General features: G+C 48.8%; 1 protein-coding gene across 1 annotated transcript; it reads left to right on the top strand.

Moving 5' to 3' along the window:
- Positions 1–7,047: 7,047 nt before the first annotated feature.
- Positions 7,048–14,521, top strand: TMEM41A (transmembrane protein 41A). Its single transcript, XM_065876976.1, has 5 exons — positions 7,048–7,166; positions 8,981–9,134; positions 11,757–11,918; positions 12,258–12,396; positions 14,301–14,521. The coding sequence occupies exons 1-5, from the start codon at positions 7,048–7,050 to the stop codon at positions 14,519–14,521; spliced, it is 795 nt and encodes a 264-aa protein (XP_065733048.1).
- The last annotated feature ends 2,241 nt before the right edge of the window (positions 14,522–16,762 follow it).

Raw genomic sequence — 16,762 nt, 5'->3', positions numbered from 1 at the left:
ATCACTTTGGACTCGACCCCATGTTCTCTGTGCCAGATCCCTCCAGGCTCTGCATAGAGGGGGAATGGCTTCCTGCCTTGTTTAAAGTGGGGCTGGTGCAGGAGGAGGTGGGGACAGACCAACAGCCAAGAAGGCAGCTGCTGGGACTAGTGGATGAGGGAAGAAGAGCAGATGAAGCAGTGGGGCAGTCTTGCTCACAGGGACAAGGGATAGGGTGAGAGGCAGGAGAGAAAAAGCAGAGCTCGTTTTTCACTTAAGGTGAAGAAGCATCACTTTACAGGCAACCCTCATCTGAAGCAATACTTAAGAAATGTTTTGTTTTTCTTTATCACCAATGTAACCTGTACTTGTTGAAGGAAATTTCAAAAATGCACGGATGCAAAAAAAAAAATGCACGGATGCAAAATGAAAATATGCTATCCATAATCCCACCTGTCAGAGGTAATTAATGTTAACCTTTTGGAGCGATGCTAAATAACTTGTTTTGCCAACATGTGAATTCAAAGCACTAACCGGTCTGCTCTTGGCGCACCCGAAGCTCCCAGTTTGAGGAATTCTCAGGCTTCCCTAGGAAGAGGTGTGATCCATGAATCTGAAATGACAACAGCAGCCAAGTCAAGAGGCCCTCCCAAGGGCCAAGGTCAGAGAGGTCAGAACCACTTGAGGTCAGATGCCCAGGGTGGCGACAGAGCCAAAGGGGTGGACACCACCCATCCCCCAGCCGTGGCCACTGCAGGAAGGTTCCTAGGATTCCTGAGTCATAGGTTCACTAACCTCCTCCCCGTCCAAGTGACTGCTCTCCTACTGCCTTCTGTGTGGAGAGCCGTATTTTAAAGAAACAGACTCTCTGTTTCAAAAATTATGGAACTCTGTGAATGTAATCCAGCGTGGCACACTTGATTTATACCTATATAGCAAATCCAGAGTCTATTCCACTTAAGTGAGGGAGGCCTGCAGCGAATGTCTGAACTCTGAAAGGAGTAAGGCTCAGCGAGGCTCCTGCCCACTTGCACATCTTTTCAACCTTCCTCCTTCCCACGTTTCCTCAGCAGTGGTGGATACAGAGATCCCGGTGCTGATAGGTCCTGATTTCTTTTTTAGAGTTTTATTGGTCCTGTATTTTGATTAGCACAGTCACTTCTTTGTGCTCTTTGCCTTCCTTGGTAAGCAGGGGATCAAAACAACATCAAGAAAATGCCAGGAATAGCATTTCTATCAATGTATAGGCTCCTCAGGCCAGTGGGTGTCTCTGAGCTTCTCCTGCTGGCGTCTCCCAGCACGGCGCCCGGCTCACTGGGGAGTGGGTGGGTGGGTGGGTGGGTGGGTGAACAAATAGATGAATGAAGGAGTAAAGGAAGGAAGTTTGTTGCCTGGAGTGGAGGTGAATTCAATGTGTTGCATGTGACAGTGATCAGGTGAAATGAAGGCAGTTACAGGTGTGGCCACTCTTCTCACAATCTTTCTCCCAAGGCCCCTGGAACTTTCCTCTCTGTCTCTTGTTACCCTTGCCTCTCTTCCCTTCCATTTGTCAGTGTATTTGTCTAAATACCCAACCCAAGATGCAATGAAACTGCAGCCTACCCTGTTCCCTCCTGTCTTCACCAATATCTCCCAATCCATGTTTGGACCTTAGCTGGATGGTCCAGGGGAGTCTTCCTGGCCCTCATTTCTCCACGGAGCCCACTGGACCTGCCCTTCCGTAGCACTGTTCACTGTTTAAGCTGCGTTTTTTTACATTTATGTGTATGATTATTTGATTACTGTCTGTCTGTCTTCTCCACTAGGCTGCTCTGCCAGGCAGAGGCCGTGTGCCTAGTGTGGCGCCTACAATGCAGTCTGTGCTCAGGAAATACTGATTAAATGAACGCTCCCCATTATCTTGTGAGCCTTATGGAGCCATGTTCGGTTGTGAGGAAAGACCAGGCTTCCACCCCCAGCCACAGCCCATTTCCCTAGAGGTGCCCACCCTTCGCTGCCTTAGACCTCTCTCCCAGGCACCTCTGTTACTCTTGTCTCTGTTATCTCTGGAGGCCCACTGCCCACTTCCCAGGCTCCCTGGGAAAAAGAGAGTTTGGCTTTTGCTTTCATTCCTCTTCGCAACTTCCAGGTGGTCTCAATACCATCCTTTAGCAAGCCCACCTGTCCTGAAGCCTAGGAGATTTTGCTCTCCCCAGCTCCTGTTTTTGCACCTCAGCTAAAACCCTCCAGGACCCTCAGGCATCCCTGGGTGGCTCCACGCCGGGCTTGCTCTTCCACGACTCCCTTCCACCACCCACTTTGTATGTGCTACCATCGCTCTTTGTATCAAGCCATATTGTACTAGGTTTCCACGTCTGTATCTCCTCCGAGACTGTGAGCACCACAAGAGCAGCTGCTGCTTATTTGTCTTTGCGGCCCTGGCACCTAACGCAATGCCTGGCACAAAGCAGGTGCTCAACAGATGTCTGTTGAACAGAATGGAGTGGATTTGTCCTTAGGGACTCGAGGGAGCCACCTGCATTCTGTTTTAGACATCAACACACTCTTTCCCAAAACCTAAACTTAGAACCTCCCACCCTCAGACCCCTGCCCCATGTTCTCATTCCTGACCTGGGATGCCAGCAACAGAAATCCACTCATATTTACCCGGACTTTATCAGAGAGAGGAGACTTGTGGAACCCCAGGGAGAGCTGAGCCATCAGACCTCAGGAAGGGCAGGGATGGGGATGCCCTGGACCTTCAGCAACGAGAGTCCATAGGCCTTTACTAACCCTCGTGCTCTGCCATGTATCTCTCTGACTCAGCTCCGCTCCCTCCACAGGGCAGCTGTGGATCATTGGGGTCCTTGAGACCATTGGGTCCTTGGCCACTCACTTACTATATGGCCCAATCCCAAAGCTCAGGGAGAGGATCCAGCCCTCAGATCCTCCTCCTGGGGCAGGTGTCCATGCTGTTCCCATTGGTTATGGTTGGAGCGGGGATGGGGAAACAAAGCCATGTGGTCTGATCAGAGCTACTCCTTTCAATTGCTCCGTACAGATCCAATTAAGCCAGGAAACGAGGTTGAGCCCCATGATAAAGACCCATAGGGAGTGGCTGGCTAATTTGCTCTCACTAGGGCCTCTTGGCTTTTCTTCCCTCCCACTCCCCTGCACCACTAGCCCCTACCTGTTCCCCAGTCCAGCATGTGTCCCTGGTGAGGGTTGCTGCTGCCCTTTACAGGCTGCCTGGTATGTGCTGCAAGTGAGTGGCCTCAGGGGAGGCTGTACAGCCTGCCGGCGGTACACCGGCTGGTTAGAGCTGGCTCTGCAGGTGCTGGGTTGGGGGTCAGGAGGGTTGGCGAGAGGCGGGCTGAGAGTGGGGAGCAGGGCCCCTTCCCCGAAACAGACAGGTTGAGCAGGAGGAACCAGAACAGGAGGCAAGGGGGGTAAGTCAGGGGCAGCAAGCAGGGGCTTGGGCAGTGAGCCTGTAGGCAATCAGGTTTGCATCTGCCAGGAGAGCTCTGTCAAAAGTCGCTTGTCACCTGGTGTTGGCCGAGTCCCACAGCGCCTCAGGTCTCCTTGCTGGATTTTCCCACGGACTCTGACACTGTGTACTGGTTCCTTTCTAACGGTCTTTCTTGGGCCCCCAGTGCACTCTTCCCCCGCCACCCTATCTCTCATCCAACATCCCTGAATGAAATCTTGTTCTCTTTCACCAGTTCCACTATTTTCTTACCAGGCTTCTGATCTCGGTCTTCTCTCCGAAAAAGGCAGGTAGGGTAAGTGGTTAGGCTCTGCTGTTTGCTGGGGTGTGACCTCTGTCGACTGACTTCACTCTGCCTAAGTTTCCATTCTCTGGACTGTAAAGTGGGGGCTGTTAGGAGCCCCTGCCTCACGAAGGTTGTTATATAATAAATGCATTCATGCGTGTAGAAGTCTTCCTGTGGGGTGAGCGTGCCTAGACTCAGTGAATGTCAGCTGCTGTTACGTTCCCTCTCATGGTCTCCCTAAGAGCCCTTCCCTCCTCCCATTTCAACTGTCTCCTCTAGACAGATGACCTCTAAATCTGAATGTTCAACCCAAGCTCTGGATCTTCACCTGCTTGTTGAGAGGCAGTGTGGGGCAGAGCAAAGAGCATGGGCTCGGGAGGGGCCGATGAGGGCTCAGTCCTGCTCAGCACTCACAGCTGTGGGCTTCATCAGCCCTCACAGTGACTCCATCTGAACACCTGCTCAGCCACTCATCCATAAGAGGGATGATGACACTTGCTTCTCTGGAAGCTTGGCCACGTCTGTTTCCTCTGCGGCACCAACATTCTCTATAATTACAACTCTCTCCATCCTCTCCCGCAACCAAAGGCAAAGTGAAGTCCTTGAGAGCAGAAGCTTTTCTTCTTGTTCTCTGCACACTTCTAGCACAAGCTCAATATCGTTATTCATTCACTTTCTCTCCTCCTGTACTCCTCTGACTTCTCAAAATCAGCACGTTCCACACCAGACAACCAACCATTTCCTCCGTAGACCCGGTCCATTAATTTAACAAACTATTATTAAGTGCCAATAATAAGCCAAGCACAGGGCTAAGGGTTTGCATAGACATAGGATGGTGAGACCTTGTCTCATTTACAGAAGTGTTCACTGTCTCCTGAGGAGATGGATGATGACACTGGAGCACAGTATTTGCTATCACAGGAATATAGACACTCCACAGGCAGCCCCGAGCACAGAGAAGGCACAACCTTTCTGACTGTAGGAGCTGGAGAAGCCTTCTCAGAGGAGGTGACAACTGCCCCGGGTGTTGCTGAAAGAGTAGGGATTTTCAGGCAGAGAAGTTTCCCAGGGAAGAGTGTTGTCAGAGGCACAAACGAACACAGTGCATACACGGTGCATGTTTAGCTGGAATGGGAGACTTGAAGGGAGAAAATGAGACTGGAAGGCTGAGAACATTTCCCCACATTGTAAAATGGAAAATTTTACACATACACAGAAATAGGGGAAATGGTATAAAATCTACCTCCATGTGCTTATCATCCAGCTTCAGCAATTATCACTTCAATGGCCAATCCTGTTTTATTTATATCCCTACTCACTACACTCCCATCCCATTATTTTAATGCAAATCTCAGACACTGAGTCATTTCATTCATAAATACTTCAGTATTTTGAAAAGGATATCTTTTTTCTTCTTACAAATGAGTCATAGTATAGTCTAACACTGCAACTTGTTTGATTTTTTAAAATTAATTTATTTTATTCATTTTTGGCTGCATTGGGTCTTCATTGCTGCGCACGGGCTTTCTCTAGTTGCAGTAAGCAGGGGCTACTCTTTGCGGTGTGCGGGCCACTCATTGTGGTGGCTTCTCTTGTTGTGGAGCGTGGGCTCTAGGCGTGCGGGCTTCAGTAGTTGTGGCAGGTGGGCTCAGTAGTTGTGGCTCGCGGGCTCTAGAGCGCAGGCTCAGTAGTTGTGGCGCACGGGCTTAGTTGCTCCACGGCATGTGGGATCTTCTGGGACCAGGGCTTGAACCCGTGTCCCCTGCATTGGCAGGCGGATTCTCAACCACTGCACCACCAGGGAGGCCCCCAACTTGTTTAATTTTTATCCTAGCCATCTATCTGGCTACTGTACTGTATCAGGATACATAACATTGTCTCCCTCTTTCAGGAAGCTACTTAGTGTTCCATTTGTGAATATACAATAATTAACCTCGATAGTCCCCAAATGATGGGCATTTAGGCTGTTCCCAATATCCTCATATCAAAACAAAGTTGAGAGAATACCCTTGAACATACATCTTTGTCTACCTACAGGCATATCTATGGGTTAAATTCCTGGACGTGGAATTGCTAGGACTTTGTGCACTTTGACTTCTGACAGGTGCTCTTTATTTGGCCCAGGAGGGGCTTCGAATGATACAACAAGGACGGTTTCTGTTTTCCAGGCTTGTGACATTTTGGAATCCTCTCTGTCATTCTCCATTTAATCAGCCATGTCCTACGAACTCAACTCCTCCGAGTCTGTCCACCTTCCTCCCCACTGCTGTGGTCCTGGCTCAGGCCTGATTGCTTTCTCACCAAGACAGTTGCTGCTACAAACTCAGAATGTAGTCTAATCACCTGGCAGGGCAACACATCCTAAAACGGGAATTACATGATTCTCTTGCTTAAACGCTTCTATTGGTGTCTCCCCAAGCACAATATTAAAAAAAAAATCCAACTCCTTAGCTGCCTTTCCATGCTTTCCAGTTTGTTCCCACCTTCTCACTCATTTCTCACACACCTTTAGGCTTCAAGGAAACTGGATGCTAGTGCCTTACTGGGGCCCCCAGCTCACCTTCTCCCTCCTGTCTCTGTTGTGGAAATCTTGCTCATCCTTTATGGTAAACTCAAACCCCACCTCTTCCATGAATCCACTCAGTGCAAGACCACTAGTTTTGAACCCAGGGTGACTTGGATTCTAGTCGTGACTCTCTTGGGGAATGTCACTTAATCTTTCTGAGATTTGGATTTTTCATCCGTTAAATAAAGACAAAAATACCAACCTTGCAGAATTGTTGTGAGGATTAAGGATAATGGGCACATAGTAGGCGTTCAATAAAAGGAAATTCTCCTTATTTCCGTGGTCGCTTTGACAATCCCACCGCACTGGATTGGAGCCTCTGATTCTACGCGGGCTGCATTTGCTTTGTGTTACATCTGGTGGTCGACAAGGCCGTCTTGACCACTAGACTGCAAGCTCGCTGTGAACAGGGCTGGTGATTCAACCCGGACCACCTACCTCCTGGCAGAGAGCCTGCAAATAAGTGGAGAACGGGATAGATATAAACGTAGGAAAAAGATATACAGGCGGAAGGAGGGCAGACGCAAGCGCAGAGGGGCTGCAAGACAGCTTTCCGCTGGACTCTGGAGCCAACTGCAAGCGGAATCCGGACCGGGGGTGGGGCCAGGATATGGGGGCGGGGCCTGGAGCGGACCCCCGCCCCTGTCCGTCCACTAACGCGCTCCGCTGTAGCAGTCCGCTAGCAGCGAGGTTCCTGGCGCTGCTTCCAGGCTCATCCGCGGCGGGGCGGGTCCGGGTGCTGGCGCCGAGATGCGCCCCGTGCTCGGCCTCCTCCTGGTCTTCGGCGGCTGCACCTTCGCCCTGTACTTGCTGTCGACGCGACTGCCCCGTGGGTCGACATTGGGAACAGCCAAGGAGGCTGGAGACAGGTGCGTGGCGGCGGTGACGGGGCCCGGGGTTCGGGTCAGAGGAAGGGAGCCAGGTCCGAGGATGGGGTCTGGGAATCGGATTTTCGGGTTTCTGGATCGGAGGCGTCGGGGGCTGGGATTTGGGGTTCAGTTCTGGGACTGGAGATTGGGCCGCGTCTACACGGTCTTGGGCCGACCTGGTGGACGAGAGCGGGGCCTGGCCCTGTCTGGGACCTGCGTGCTGCCGGCTGCGCGGGAGTGCTGTCTGGTGCCTTTGGGATGGTGATTTGCGGAGGGAAACGCGGCGCCCTACCTTGGGTGGATCCTGATGGAGCACCTCTGTTCCCGCCATTGGATCGCCTTTTCAGCGGTGTTCCCATCGCCTTCCCAGGCCCAGCCCTGATCCCCGTTTGCATCCGACCTTCGCCTCTATGTGGACCCGCAGCCCCTTCTTTTTTTTTTTTAACATCTTTATTGGGGTATAATTGCTTTACAATGGTGTGTTAGTTTCTGCTTTATAACAAAGTGAATCAGTTATACATATACATATGTTCCCATATCTCTTCCCTCTTGCGTCTCCCTCTCTCCCACCCTCTCTATCCCACCCCTCCAGGTGGTCACAAAGCACCGAGCTGATCTCCCTGTGCTATGCGGCCCGCTGCCCCTTCTTAACGACTGCTCTCAGCCTCACTCCATCGTCCTCCCTACTTCACTTCACTACACTTCTGTCAGGTCTGCCCTTGGGGCTTTAAGGCATCCGGTCTTCAGGAGAAACGTTGATGGACAACTTTAAATTATTCACTAACTAATTATCTGCTGTCTTTTCTTGGCTGTCTCTGCTCTTTTCCTTTTACTCCCTGACAGGTTGAGGCAGGAGGCAGTACAAATACCTACCGGGCTGATTTGTCGTGATAAACCAGCATACTGTTTATAAAGTTAATGGAAGTGTGTCAAGGATGTTACTGATGTTTGAATATTAGGACAGCTGTTTTCAGTGACTGTATTCTTTTACTCTAGCTGGGAAGACTCTGCTGTGGGTGTCAGACATACTAAGAGAAATATTCTGATGAGAAACAGGAGGGTTTGCTTATAATTGATCATTGATGGATTCAAGAGTTGTTCAGCTGGCAGAGGCAAGGTAGCCTTTATACTGTAACCCTTGTACAGGGTTCAGAGTGCACTGAGGATCATATAGAGAGGCAGGGTGAAAAGCAGGCTCTTTGAAAGGGTTGGTTCCAAGCCTGACGTATTATCAAGAAGATTATGTTTATGGTATGGACAAATATACTTTCCCAGGGAATCTTTAATTGGCTCTTTTGTGACTGATAAAGCAGTCGTTTTACCTAGTAATTTTGGAGCACTGTGAAGTTTGAATTGTCCTTGGCCTAAAGCTTAGGGGGAGGGGGTACTCCTAGAAAGAAAGGCGGTTTAGGATGTTTAGTACTTGCCTAGAAATTAATCCATTTGCCTCTTAAGAATAGTTCATAAAACCTGAGAGCTTAGAGGGAACTTAGTGATTATCCACCTTCAACCCCTCATTTTTCCGATAAGGAAACTGAGGCTTAGGGTCTAGCCTGAGATCACACAACTGGACAGTAGCAGAGTTGAGATGCTATGCCAGGTCCCTTGCTTCCAAACCAAGGCTCTTCTTGTCTCTGCTGTGTTATATCAGGTCATCCATTATTCTGGCCTCCCATTAAGCGTGTGTTCCCAGCAGACCAGATGATGGATGGGCACATTTATAAACCTACTTTGGAAAGAAGACACAACAAGTGACTTTATTAGGTATTAGGCTGATCTGGACTCTTGTTTCCATCTGCTTTTCCAAATCTCAGGTCACTGTGGTTCCCCTCGGACCTGGCCGAGCTGCGGGAACTCTCCGAGGTCCTTCAAGAGTACCAGAAGGAGCATCAGACCTACGTGTTCCTGCTTTTCTGCAGTGCCTACCTCTACAAACAGGGCTTTGCCATCCCTGGCTCCAGCTTCCTGGTCAGTATCCTGCCCTCCCCCTGTGCCTGCCTCCCGGGAAGCCACCTTCTGTCTTTGTAGAGGGGCCCTTAGGCTGCAGATCCTACGGTCCAGAGGACAGACTACTGTGGCTACCATTTTTTGACGGCTTTCCCTGTGTCAGGCACTGTCCTAGTTGCTTTACCTGCACGACCTTATTTAATTCTCCTAAGAGCCAACAATGGGCACTTTTATCCACATTTTACAGATAAGGAAATGAATGGTGAGAAGTTAAGTAACTGTCCCAGGTGACAAGGCGAGGAGGGGGTTGGGCTGAGGTCTGAACCCACATCCACCCAGCTCCAGAGCCTGCCTTTCCTCTCAGGTATGCTGCTTTTGTTTCTAAGGATTGGATAGGTGTGGAGCACTGTCCTTGAGACCTCTCCCCCTCCTCATGTTAGTGATTTTTTTTTTTTTTGCGGTACACGGGCCTCTCAAGGTTGTGGCCTCTCCCGTTGCGGAGCATGGGCTCCGGATGCACAGGCTCAGTGGCCATGGCTCACGGGCCCAGCCGCTCCGCAGCATGTGGGATCTTCCCGGACCAGGGCATGAACCCGTGTCCCCTGCATCGGCAGGCAGACTCTCAACCACTGCGCCACCAGGGAAGCCCCTGGTGTTTCTTTTAAAATCTGTTTTCTCCACTAGTCTGTGAGTTCCTTGAGGTCAGGACCTGTTCCTTATTCTCAGCCTATGTGCTTCTTTGCCTGGCACAGGGAAATGCCTTCATAAATGTTTGACGAACAGATGCAGGTTGTTCATGGTGATGTTAGGCTGTAGAGGATTGGGAAGTCTCCTTGTGTGGAGAGGACGAGTCATTCTGGTTTTCCAGGCGGCCCCCTGGCTCTCGGGAGCCACAGTGTTAGACCTGGGCTTGTGCTGGGGCTCTTGGATGCTTCTCATCAGTTGCCATCTCAGATGATACAGAAGAATCTGTGCTGTCCTCCCAGCAGCATTTTAAGCTGGTTGGTATAAATGTATATATCTGTTATGGCTTTGGGTAGGTTTGAATCCCAGCTGTGTAACCCTGAGCAAGTCATTTAACTTCTCTAATGCTGTTTCCTCATCTGGAGAACCGGCATTCTCCTATGTAACCCCCTAGGATTGTTACACGGGAGGATTAAATGACACAGTGGGTGCAGAGGGGCTGGCACGGTGATGGTGTGCTGCCTGGCACACAGCATCCCTCAGCACTTGTTGAATGATTGGGTGACTGAGCAGGAAGACTTGAAAGCTTCCTTCTGCCCGGCTTCTCCCTCCGGCCCCAACATTCAGCTCAGGCTGGATCTGCCTAAGCAGTTTGTTAGAAACTGGAAGAAAAGCAAACACATTCTGCCAAGAGAGATGGGGGTGTGTATGGTGCTTGAGGTCAGGGGCTGACTCCTGGGGCTTCCCCTGTACCTCTTTCTCTCTTGAGCTGATCCCTCTTCAGGGCGAAGAGCCAGCTGCTACCTGGAGGTGAATCCTGTCTCTGCCTCGTGTGACTCTGGGTACGATACTTAATCTTGCACCTATAGAAGGGGTGAGGATGGTATACTAAACAGGGTCATAGGGGGGACTGAATCAGACCTGTAGTCAAGCACACAGTAAATGCTGAGGAGATCCCTACCTTCTCACTTCCAGGTTCCCCTTTTACTTTCTCTTTTGGATCCCACGTTTGGCAGGATGATGTCTACCAGCCAAACTGCACTTAGGAAGTATTAGTTCACTTTTCCATTTTTGTCAATCTAAGGCTTTTTTGAATGTCAGCTAGAACTCTGGTCAACATGGAACCCCCAGTGTTAGCATCATAGAGAAGTAATTCCTACAGGAAGGAAAGACATGAGACATTTTCTAAAGCTTATGAGGTCTTACTGAGGGAAAATTCATGGTTTGTGTTTATTTAAAGTAGCAGAAATAACGTGTGAGCTTCATTGCTGCCTCTTCCTAGGGCACCAGGGCTGGCGGGGCCTTGCACAGCCCAAGTGGCAGGCTGGGGGCTGTATACACAGATTTCCCCGTTTAATTGTCTTGCCCGCTGAGGTGTTAATCTTCCCAGTTTCAAAGGTGAGGAGACCGAGGCTGGGGCTGTAGTTCCCAGCTCCTTCATCACTTTTTTTCTTTTCTTTAAAAATTTTATTTATTTATTTTTGGTTGTGTTGGGTCTTCATTGCTGCACGCGGGCTTTCTCTAGTTGCGGCGAGCGGGGGCTACTCTTCATTGCGGTGCGCGGGCTTCTCACTGCGGTGGCTTCTCTTGTTGCGGAGCACAGGCTCTAGGCGCGCAGGCTTCAGTAGTTGTGGCACGCGGGCTTCAGTAGTTGTGGCTCGCGGGCTCTAGAGCGCAGGCTCAGTAGTTGTGGAACATGGGCTTAGTTGCTCCATGGCACGTGGGATCTTCTGGACCAGGGCTTGAACCCGTGTCCCCTGCATTGGCAGGCGGATTCTTAACCACTGTGCCACCAGGGAAGCCCCTTCATCGCTTTTCATTCATCTCTTTAGAGTGGGAGTTAGGTTTTCTCCAGGAAAATCACTGGAGGAGGAGGGAACCTAGGACTCTTGGGCTCCAGGACAAGATGGCTGGTAGCTGCCAGATGTTCTCATGGCGGAGGATTTGTTTTCTTTGCAGAATGTTTTAGCCGGTGCATTGTTTGGGCCATGGCTGGGGCTTCTGCTGTGCTGTGTGCTGACTTCGGTGGGTGCCACGTGCTGCTACCTGCTCTCCAGTGTTTTTGGCAAACAGCTGGTGGTCTCCTATTTTCCTGACAGAGTGGCCCTGCTGCAGGGGAAGGTAAGGCGAGGGGGTACATCTAAGTGCTGGGCCCCCAGAAAGTTACCACGTGGCCCTGAGGGGAGTAGGGGCAGAGATCTCCCACAGTGGTCCTCTGTCCTGCCTCAGGATGTCCCAGGGGTCCTGTTGATGTGTCCATCACTACCAGCTCTGTGTCTTTGGGCAGGTTCCTGACTTTTCTGAGCCTCAGGTACCTCCACTTTAAAACTGAGGAAAAGAATCTCTGCCCTGGAATTTATAGAATATGTAAAGTATGTAGAACAGTGCCTGGCACCAACAGATTTTCCATACCTGGAGACTCTTTCTGCTTCTTAATGGCCTTGTCTTCTTTGGCTACAGGTGGAGGAGAACAGAAACAGCTTGTTTTTTTTCTTACTGTTTTTGAGACTTTTCCCCATGACGCCAAACTGGTTCTTGAACCTCTCGGCCCCAATTCTGAACATCCCCATCGTGCAGTTTTTCTTCTCTGTTCTTATCGGTAAGACGTGGTGTGTAAATTTGAGTCTCACAGTTGTCCTGAGTATGTGCCTGCCTCTGCGAGCACAGGCTCATGAAGAGCATCGCAAGGCCTTATCTAAAGTAATTGTTCCTGACTGCAGACCTACTCGGGCTTGAACATGAAAACCCATAAAAATACTTCTGGAAAAAATAGGGATTGTTCATTCTGTAACTGTATTTAATGCCTATTGTGCACCAAACACTGTGCCAGGCCCTGGGATTAGAAGAGTAATCTAGTAAGGGCTCAGTAAAAGCAGAGTTGGAGTGAGGGGACGTGGGCAGAAGGCAAGTGGAGGCAGGGGAAGGGTCAGAGCAAGGGGCTTCCTGTTTGGCTTTGGCCTGTTTTGATTAAGATCTGCCTTAGGAAGAGCTGGTACTAGTGCGGTTCCATCTTGCTTTTGACAATTGTATGACCTTCAACAAGCTCCTTACCCTCATGGGCCACTTGGCCAAATGAGGGGCTAGGACTAGAGCAGTGTTTCTCTAAGTATGAGCTTTGAACCACTTCCATCTGAATGGTAAAATTGTTAACAGCCTGTAAAATCACTGACTTATTTTCTCCACACTGGAAGCAAACCACCCTCTCTAAACCTAAGGCAAGGATCTCCTCTCTTAGAACATGGAAGGGAAGGCTACTCAGGGCTCTGGGTCAAACATGACAAATCTGTGGTTGAGCAGCTGCTATTAATAGGGAATTCCTGAGAGAAGTTGAGATCTTAAATTGAAGCAGAATCTACCACAGCTAATTCTGTCAGACAGCCTTTTAGACAGCATGCCTCAGCACCTCTGTTAGCAGCCTGTAATCACCCAGGTGGCACGAGACTTGGAAAGACTCCAGAGACTGAGATTCTAGTTACCCTTCTGACAAGCTGTGTGACCTTCATGAGTCTATGATCTTGAGGCATCATCTACTAGAGGAGTGGATCATCAGGGGGTCCCAAACCAATCAGAATCTTGGGAGTGGGGGTCAGGAGAGGCTGTTAGAATGCAGGTTCCTGGGTTCTACCCCAGACCCAGGTAAACAGAATCCCTGGGGTGTTACCCGAGGATGTTTTTTTTGTTGTTGTTGCGGTACGCGGGCCTCTCACTGTTGTGGCCTCTCCCATCGCAGAGCACAGGCCCCAGACACGCAGGCTCAGTGGCCATGGCTCACGGGCCCAGCCGCTCCGTGGCACGTGGGATCCTCCCGGACCGGGGCACAAACCCACATCTCCTGCATCGGCAGGCGGACTCTCAACCACTGAGCCACCAGGGAAGCCCTGAGGATGTGTTTTTAACAACTTCATCAGGGGTTATACAACCAGCCTCTCTAGCCACCAGTCAGACTTGTGGGATCCAGTGGATTTGATGACCTCTTACAGACAGTACAGAACATGAGTAGTACTACTGCTTCCAACAAACCTGTTTTTATCACAGGCGTACTGTAAACCTCATAATGCTGGTGCTTCTCTTTACTTTGGCTGCTGGGCGCTCAGAACCAAATTTGGGGTCACCTCTAGCAAATGAGTGAACTTTATGCATTTTTTAAATGCCTTTTTGCTTAAGTACTAACTGTACTTTGTTTATTCTTCTCTCATTTTGTTTTATTCTCCATTCATTTTGTTTTCTCCTATTTAAAAAAATGTCTAATCTTACTGTAGTATATATATTTTGTGAACCATCTCAAGTCCTTTTGCTGAATGAGACAAATGTATGTGGGAAGTGAGGAAAGGAGGGGCAAGAGTGGAAAAGAAGGGAAAGACGTAATATGTTTAGAGGTCAGGAATTGGGCAAAAACAGTACAGAACTGGAGTCACTGTTGTGAATTCCTGGTGACATTTCTGAAGGACTATTCTTCATTTTCCTGCTCCCCAGTAACAGGCTCTTTCCCTTTTCTTCTTCAAGGTTTGATTCCATATAATTTCATCTGTGTGCAGACGGGCTCCATCCTGTCAACCCTGACTTCTCTGGAAGCTCTTTTCTCCTGGGAAACTGCCTTTAAGCTGTTGGCCATTGCCCTGGTGGCCTTAGTTCCTGGAACCCTCATTAAAAAATTTAGTCAGAAGGACCTACATTTGAATGAAACGAGCAACGCTCATCATCTAAATAGTAGAAAGGACACCTGATCTGGATCCTTTGGTTGCCTCGTCCCTGGACTCTACTGTTTATTTATTTGTGTAATGGGCGTGGTCCTCTGAAGCCCCTCATTGTTTTTAAATTATTCTCAACAGGTGATTTACACACTATCCTTCTGTGTGCACTGTCTTGTCATGAAGGACACTCTGTGCTCTAGAAGGTGAATTATATCAGGTTCTCAAAGCAGCCCTGATCTAGCAAAATGGATGGCCTCCTAGCAAATCCTGTTTGTATTTTACTGAATAACAAGGAACTCAGGCCAAGCCCTGAGCTGCTTCGGGAGAGGCTGCTGATTGCCCTTGTCCAGGGCGCCTCTTCTGCACAGTGATCAGCTGTTGTGACAGGTGTTATCCTTTTACGTCCCTCGTGGACATGATTAGTGTAGATAATGACATGTGAACCCACATCACTGACACCACTCTTCATCTTGTTAGTCTCCTGAAGAGTGATCCTTCTGCACTGTTCTGCTGATGACCTACCTCTTCCATAAATCAGAGGAAACAAGCCAACAAACTGCATAGAATTTCCATGTACAGCTCAAAAACACAGTGATTGCTGTGATGCTCTTTGTGTTCAGATGCACTGATGTTACCACATATATCACATCTCCTCTTGGCTGCATGTCCTGACAATTCAGCTGATTGCAAACAGACTATTGAATATCAACGGAGCAAACTCTGTATGTTATGAATACTCTGGAGAAGTTCTTACCCATCTGGATGGGCAGAACCCTTGACTCACTTGAACCAAATGACTGTGAGTACATTTTCTAGTCTGTCCTTTCTGTGTGGAAATCCCTCCTCTGTCTTGCTGGGACAATGGATTCAGTACACTCCAATATCACCCAGTATACCCTCTAAATGCTTTTTTTCATTTTGTCATTTCTTGAGAATAACTGAGGAAATAATTCTATTTTATCTTTTAATTCAGGTGAATTAAGGGGAAAATTTGGTTTTGGATTAATTTGTTGTGTTGTATTTTAATGATCTGTAGCTGTCATGGCTTCCTATGGCTGCAGTATTGAATTGGCACAGACCTGTTCATGCTTCCAAGGACAGAAGGGCCTTGGCACCTAAAATGACCAGCTCTGGGATCCTGTACCTTACAGGAGTAACTCATCATTTCTTATTAGAACTGTTGTCCCTGGGCACCATCTGCTGGGTTTTTGATTTGGCTTGGCCAAGAATCTTGCCAAGGCTTTAATGTAGACCAGTTGTTCTACATGAATTCTTGGGAATTCATGACAGAGAATGAATTTCCAAGCAGTGTTTTTTGGACATGGTATAATCCAAAAAACACAACAAGGACTTCATTTTTAAGGATGTGTTGCTTTAAAAGAAGCTTGATAACAAGAGTGGGAGGAGGATGCCAACTGGACTTGGAGATCCGTGGCTCTTTGTGTTGTGAAGTAGGAGGAGGGAAGGGGAGACACAAGGAAGCTCTCTACACTATTGAAAGTATGGCCCTTTGCCCTTTATCCAGATCCTTGGATTGGTCTCTCTCCCATCTCCCCCGTGATTTTGCAACAATGTGCCTTATCAGTTGTGAGTTTACAGGCAAAGCAATTTCCCAAATAAATGGATATAAATATTCTGTGTGGTGTGTGTTTATACATGTTGCTAACTTTCAATTCCCATTGCCAGTGGGAATCAGGATTGGCTGAAAATCAGACAATCCAAAGTGGTGTCTTAGCTTTCTACTCTCAAGCTTCTTACCAGTTGTACACACTGGAAGCCAGATTTTCATTTTTGCCTTTTCCCTCGTATGCATATTTTATAGTAGGGTACTAATACCACAGAAGTAGCTGTAAGATGGGCAGCAGGAAAGTCATAGGGAAGAAGAAGAGTGCCTGTCTAGGATATGACAGAATAATCACCAAGAGACGATAACCAAAGAAAATCATGGTCATCTCTTCCTTCTGTGGATGTGTCTGACGAAAGAGCCCCAGAAACCAGCTTTTCCCATCACCTATTTTTCCTGGCTGCGGGAGACCCAGTCATGTAAAGTCTTCCTTTCCCGTAAGTAAGTTCTGACAAATACTGAGACTTGTGAAGGCAGCTCTCAGGACACAAACAGTACCTATAAGGAAAAGACAGGACAGAAAACAGTGAAGTACACTTTTTGTTTAATTCCATGCATTTGTTTGCTTTGATAGTCGCTCTTGTTCCCATCGCTGTACAATTGTTCAATACAAAGAGGGAGCCGGCATCAGAACCCACACAGGGAGCAGG

The sequence above is a fragment of the Phocoena phocoena genome, chromosome 4 (genome assembly GCF_963924675.1).
Source record: "Phocoena phocoena chromosome 4, mPhoPho1.1, whole genome shotgun sequence".
Taxonomy (NCBI): Eukaryota; Metazoa; Chordata; class Mammalia; order Artiodactyla; family Phocoenidae; genus Phocoena; species Phocoena phocoena.
Note: the sequence above shows the minus strand (reverse complement) of the source record. Positions and strands in the feature narration are given on the sequence as shown.

Excerpts from the sequence above, each read along its gene's own strand:
- TMEM41A (XM_065876976.1), top strand. The coding sequence starts at position 7,048 with ATGCGCCCCGTGCTCGGCCTCCTCCTGGTCTTCGGCGGCTGCACCTTC. Across the intron at positions 7,167-8,980 it reads GCCAAGGAGGCTGGAGACAG|GTCACTGTGGTTCCCCTCGG; the intron begins GTGCGTGGCGGC and ends TCCAAATCTCAG. Across the intron at positions 9,135-11,756 it reads TCCCTGGCTCCAGCTTCCTG|AATGTTTTAGCCGGTGCATT; the intron begins GTCAGTATCCTG and ends TTTTCTTTGCAG.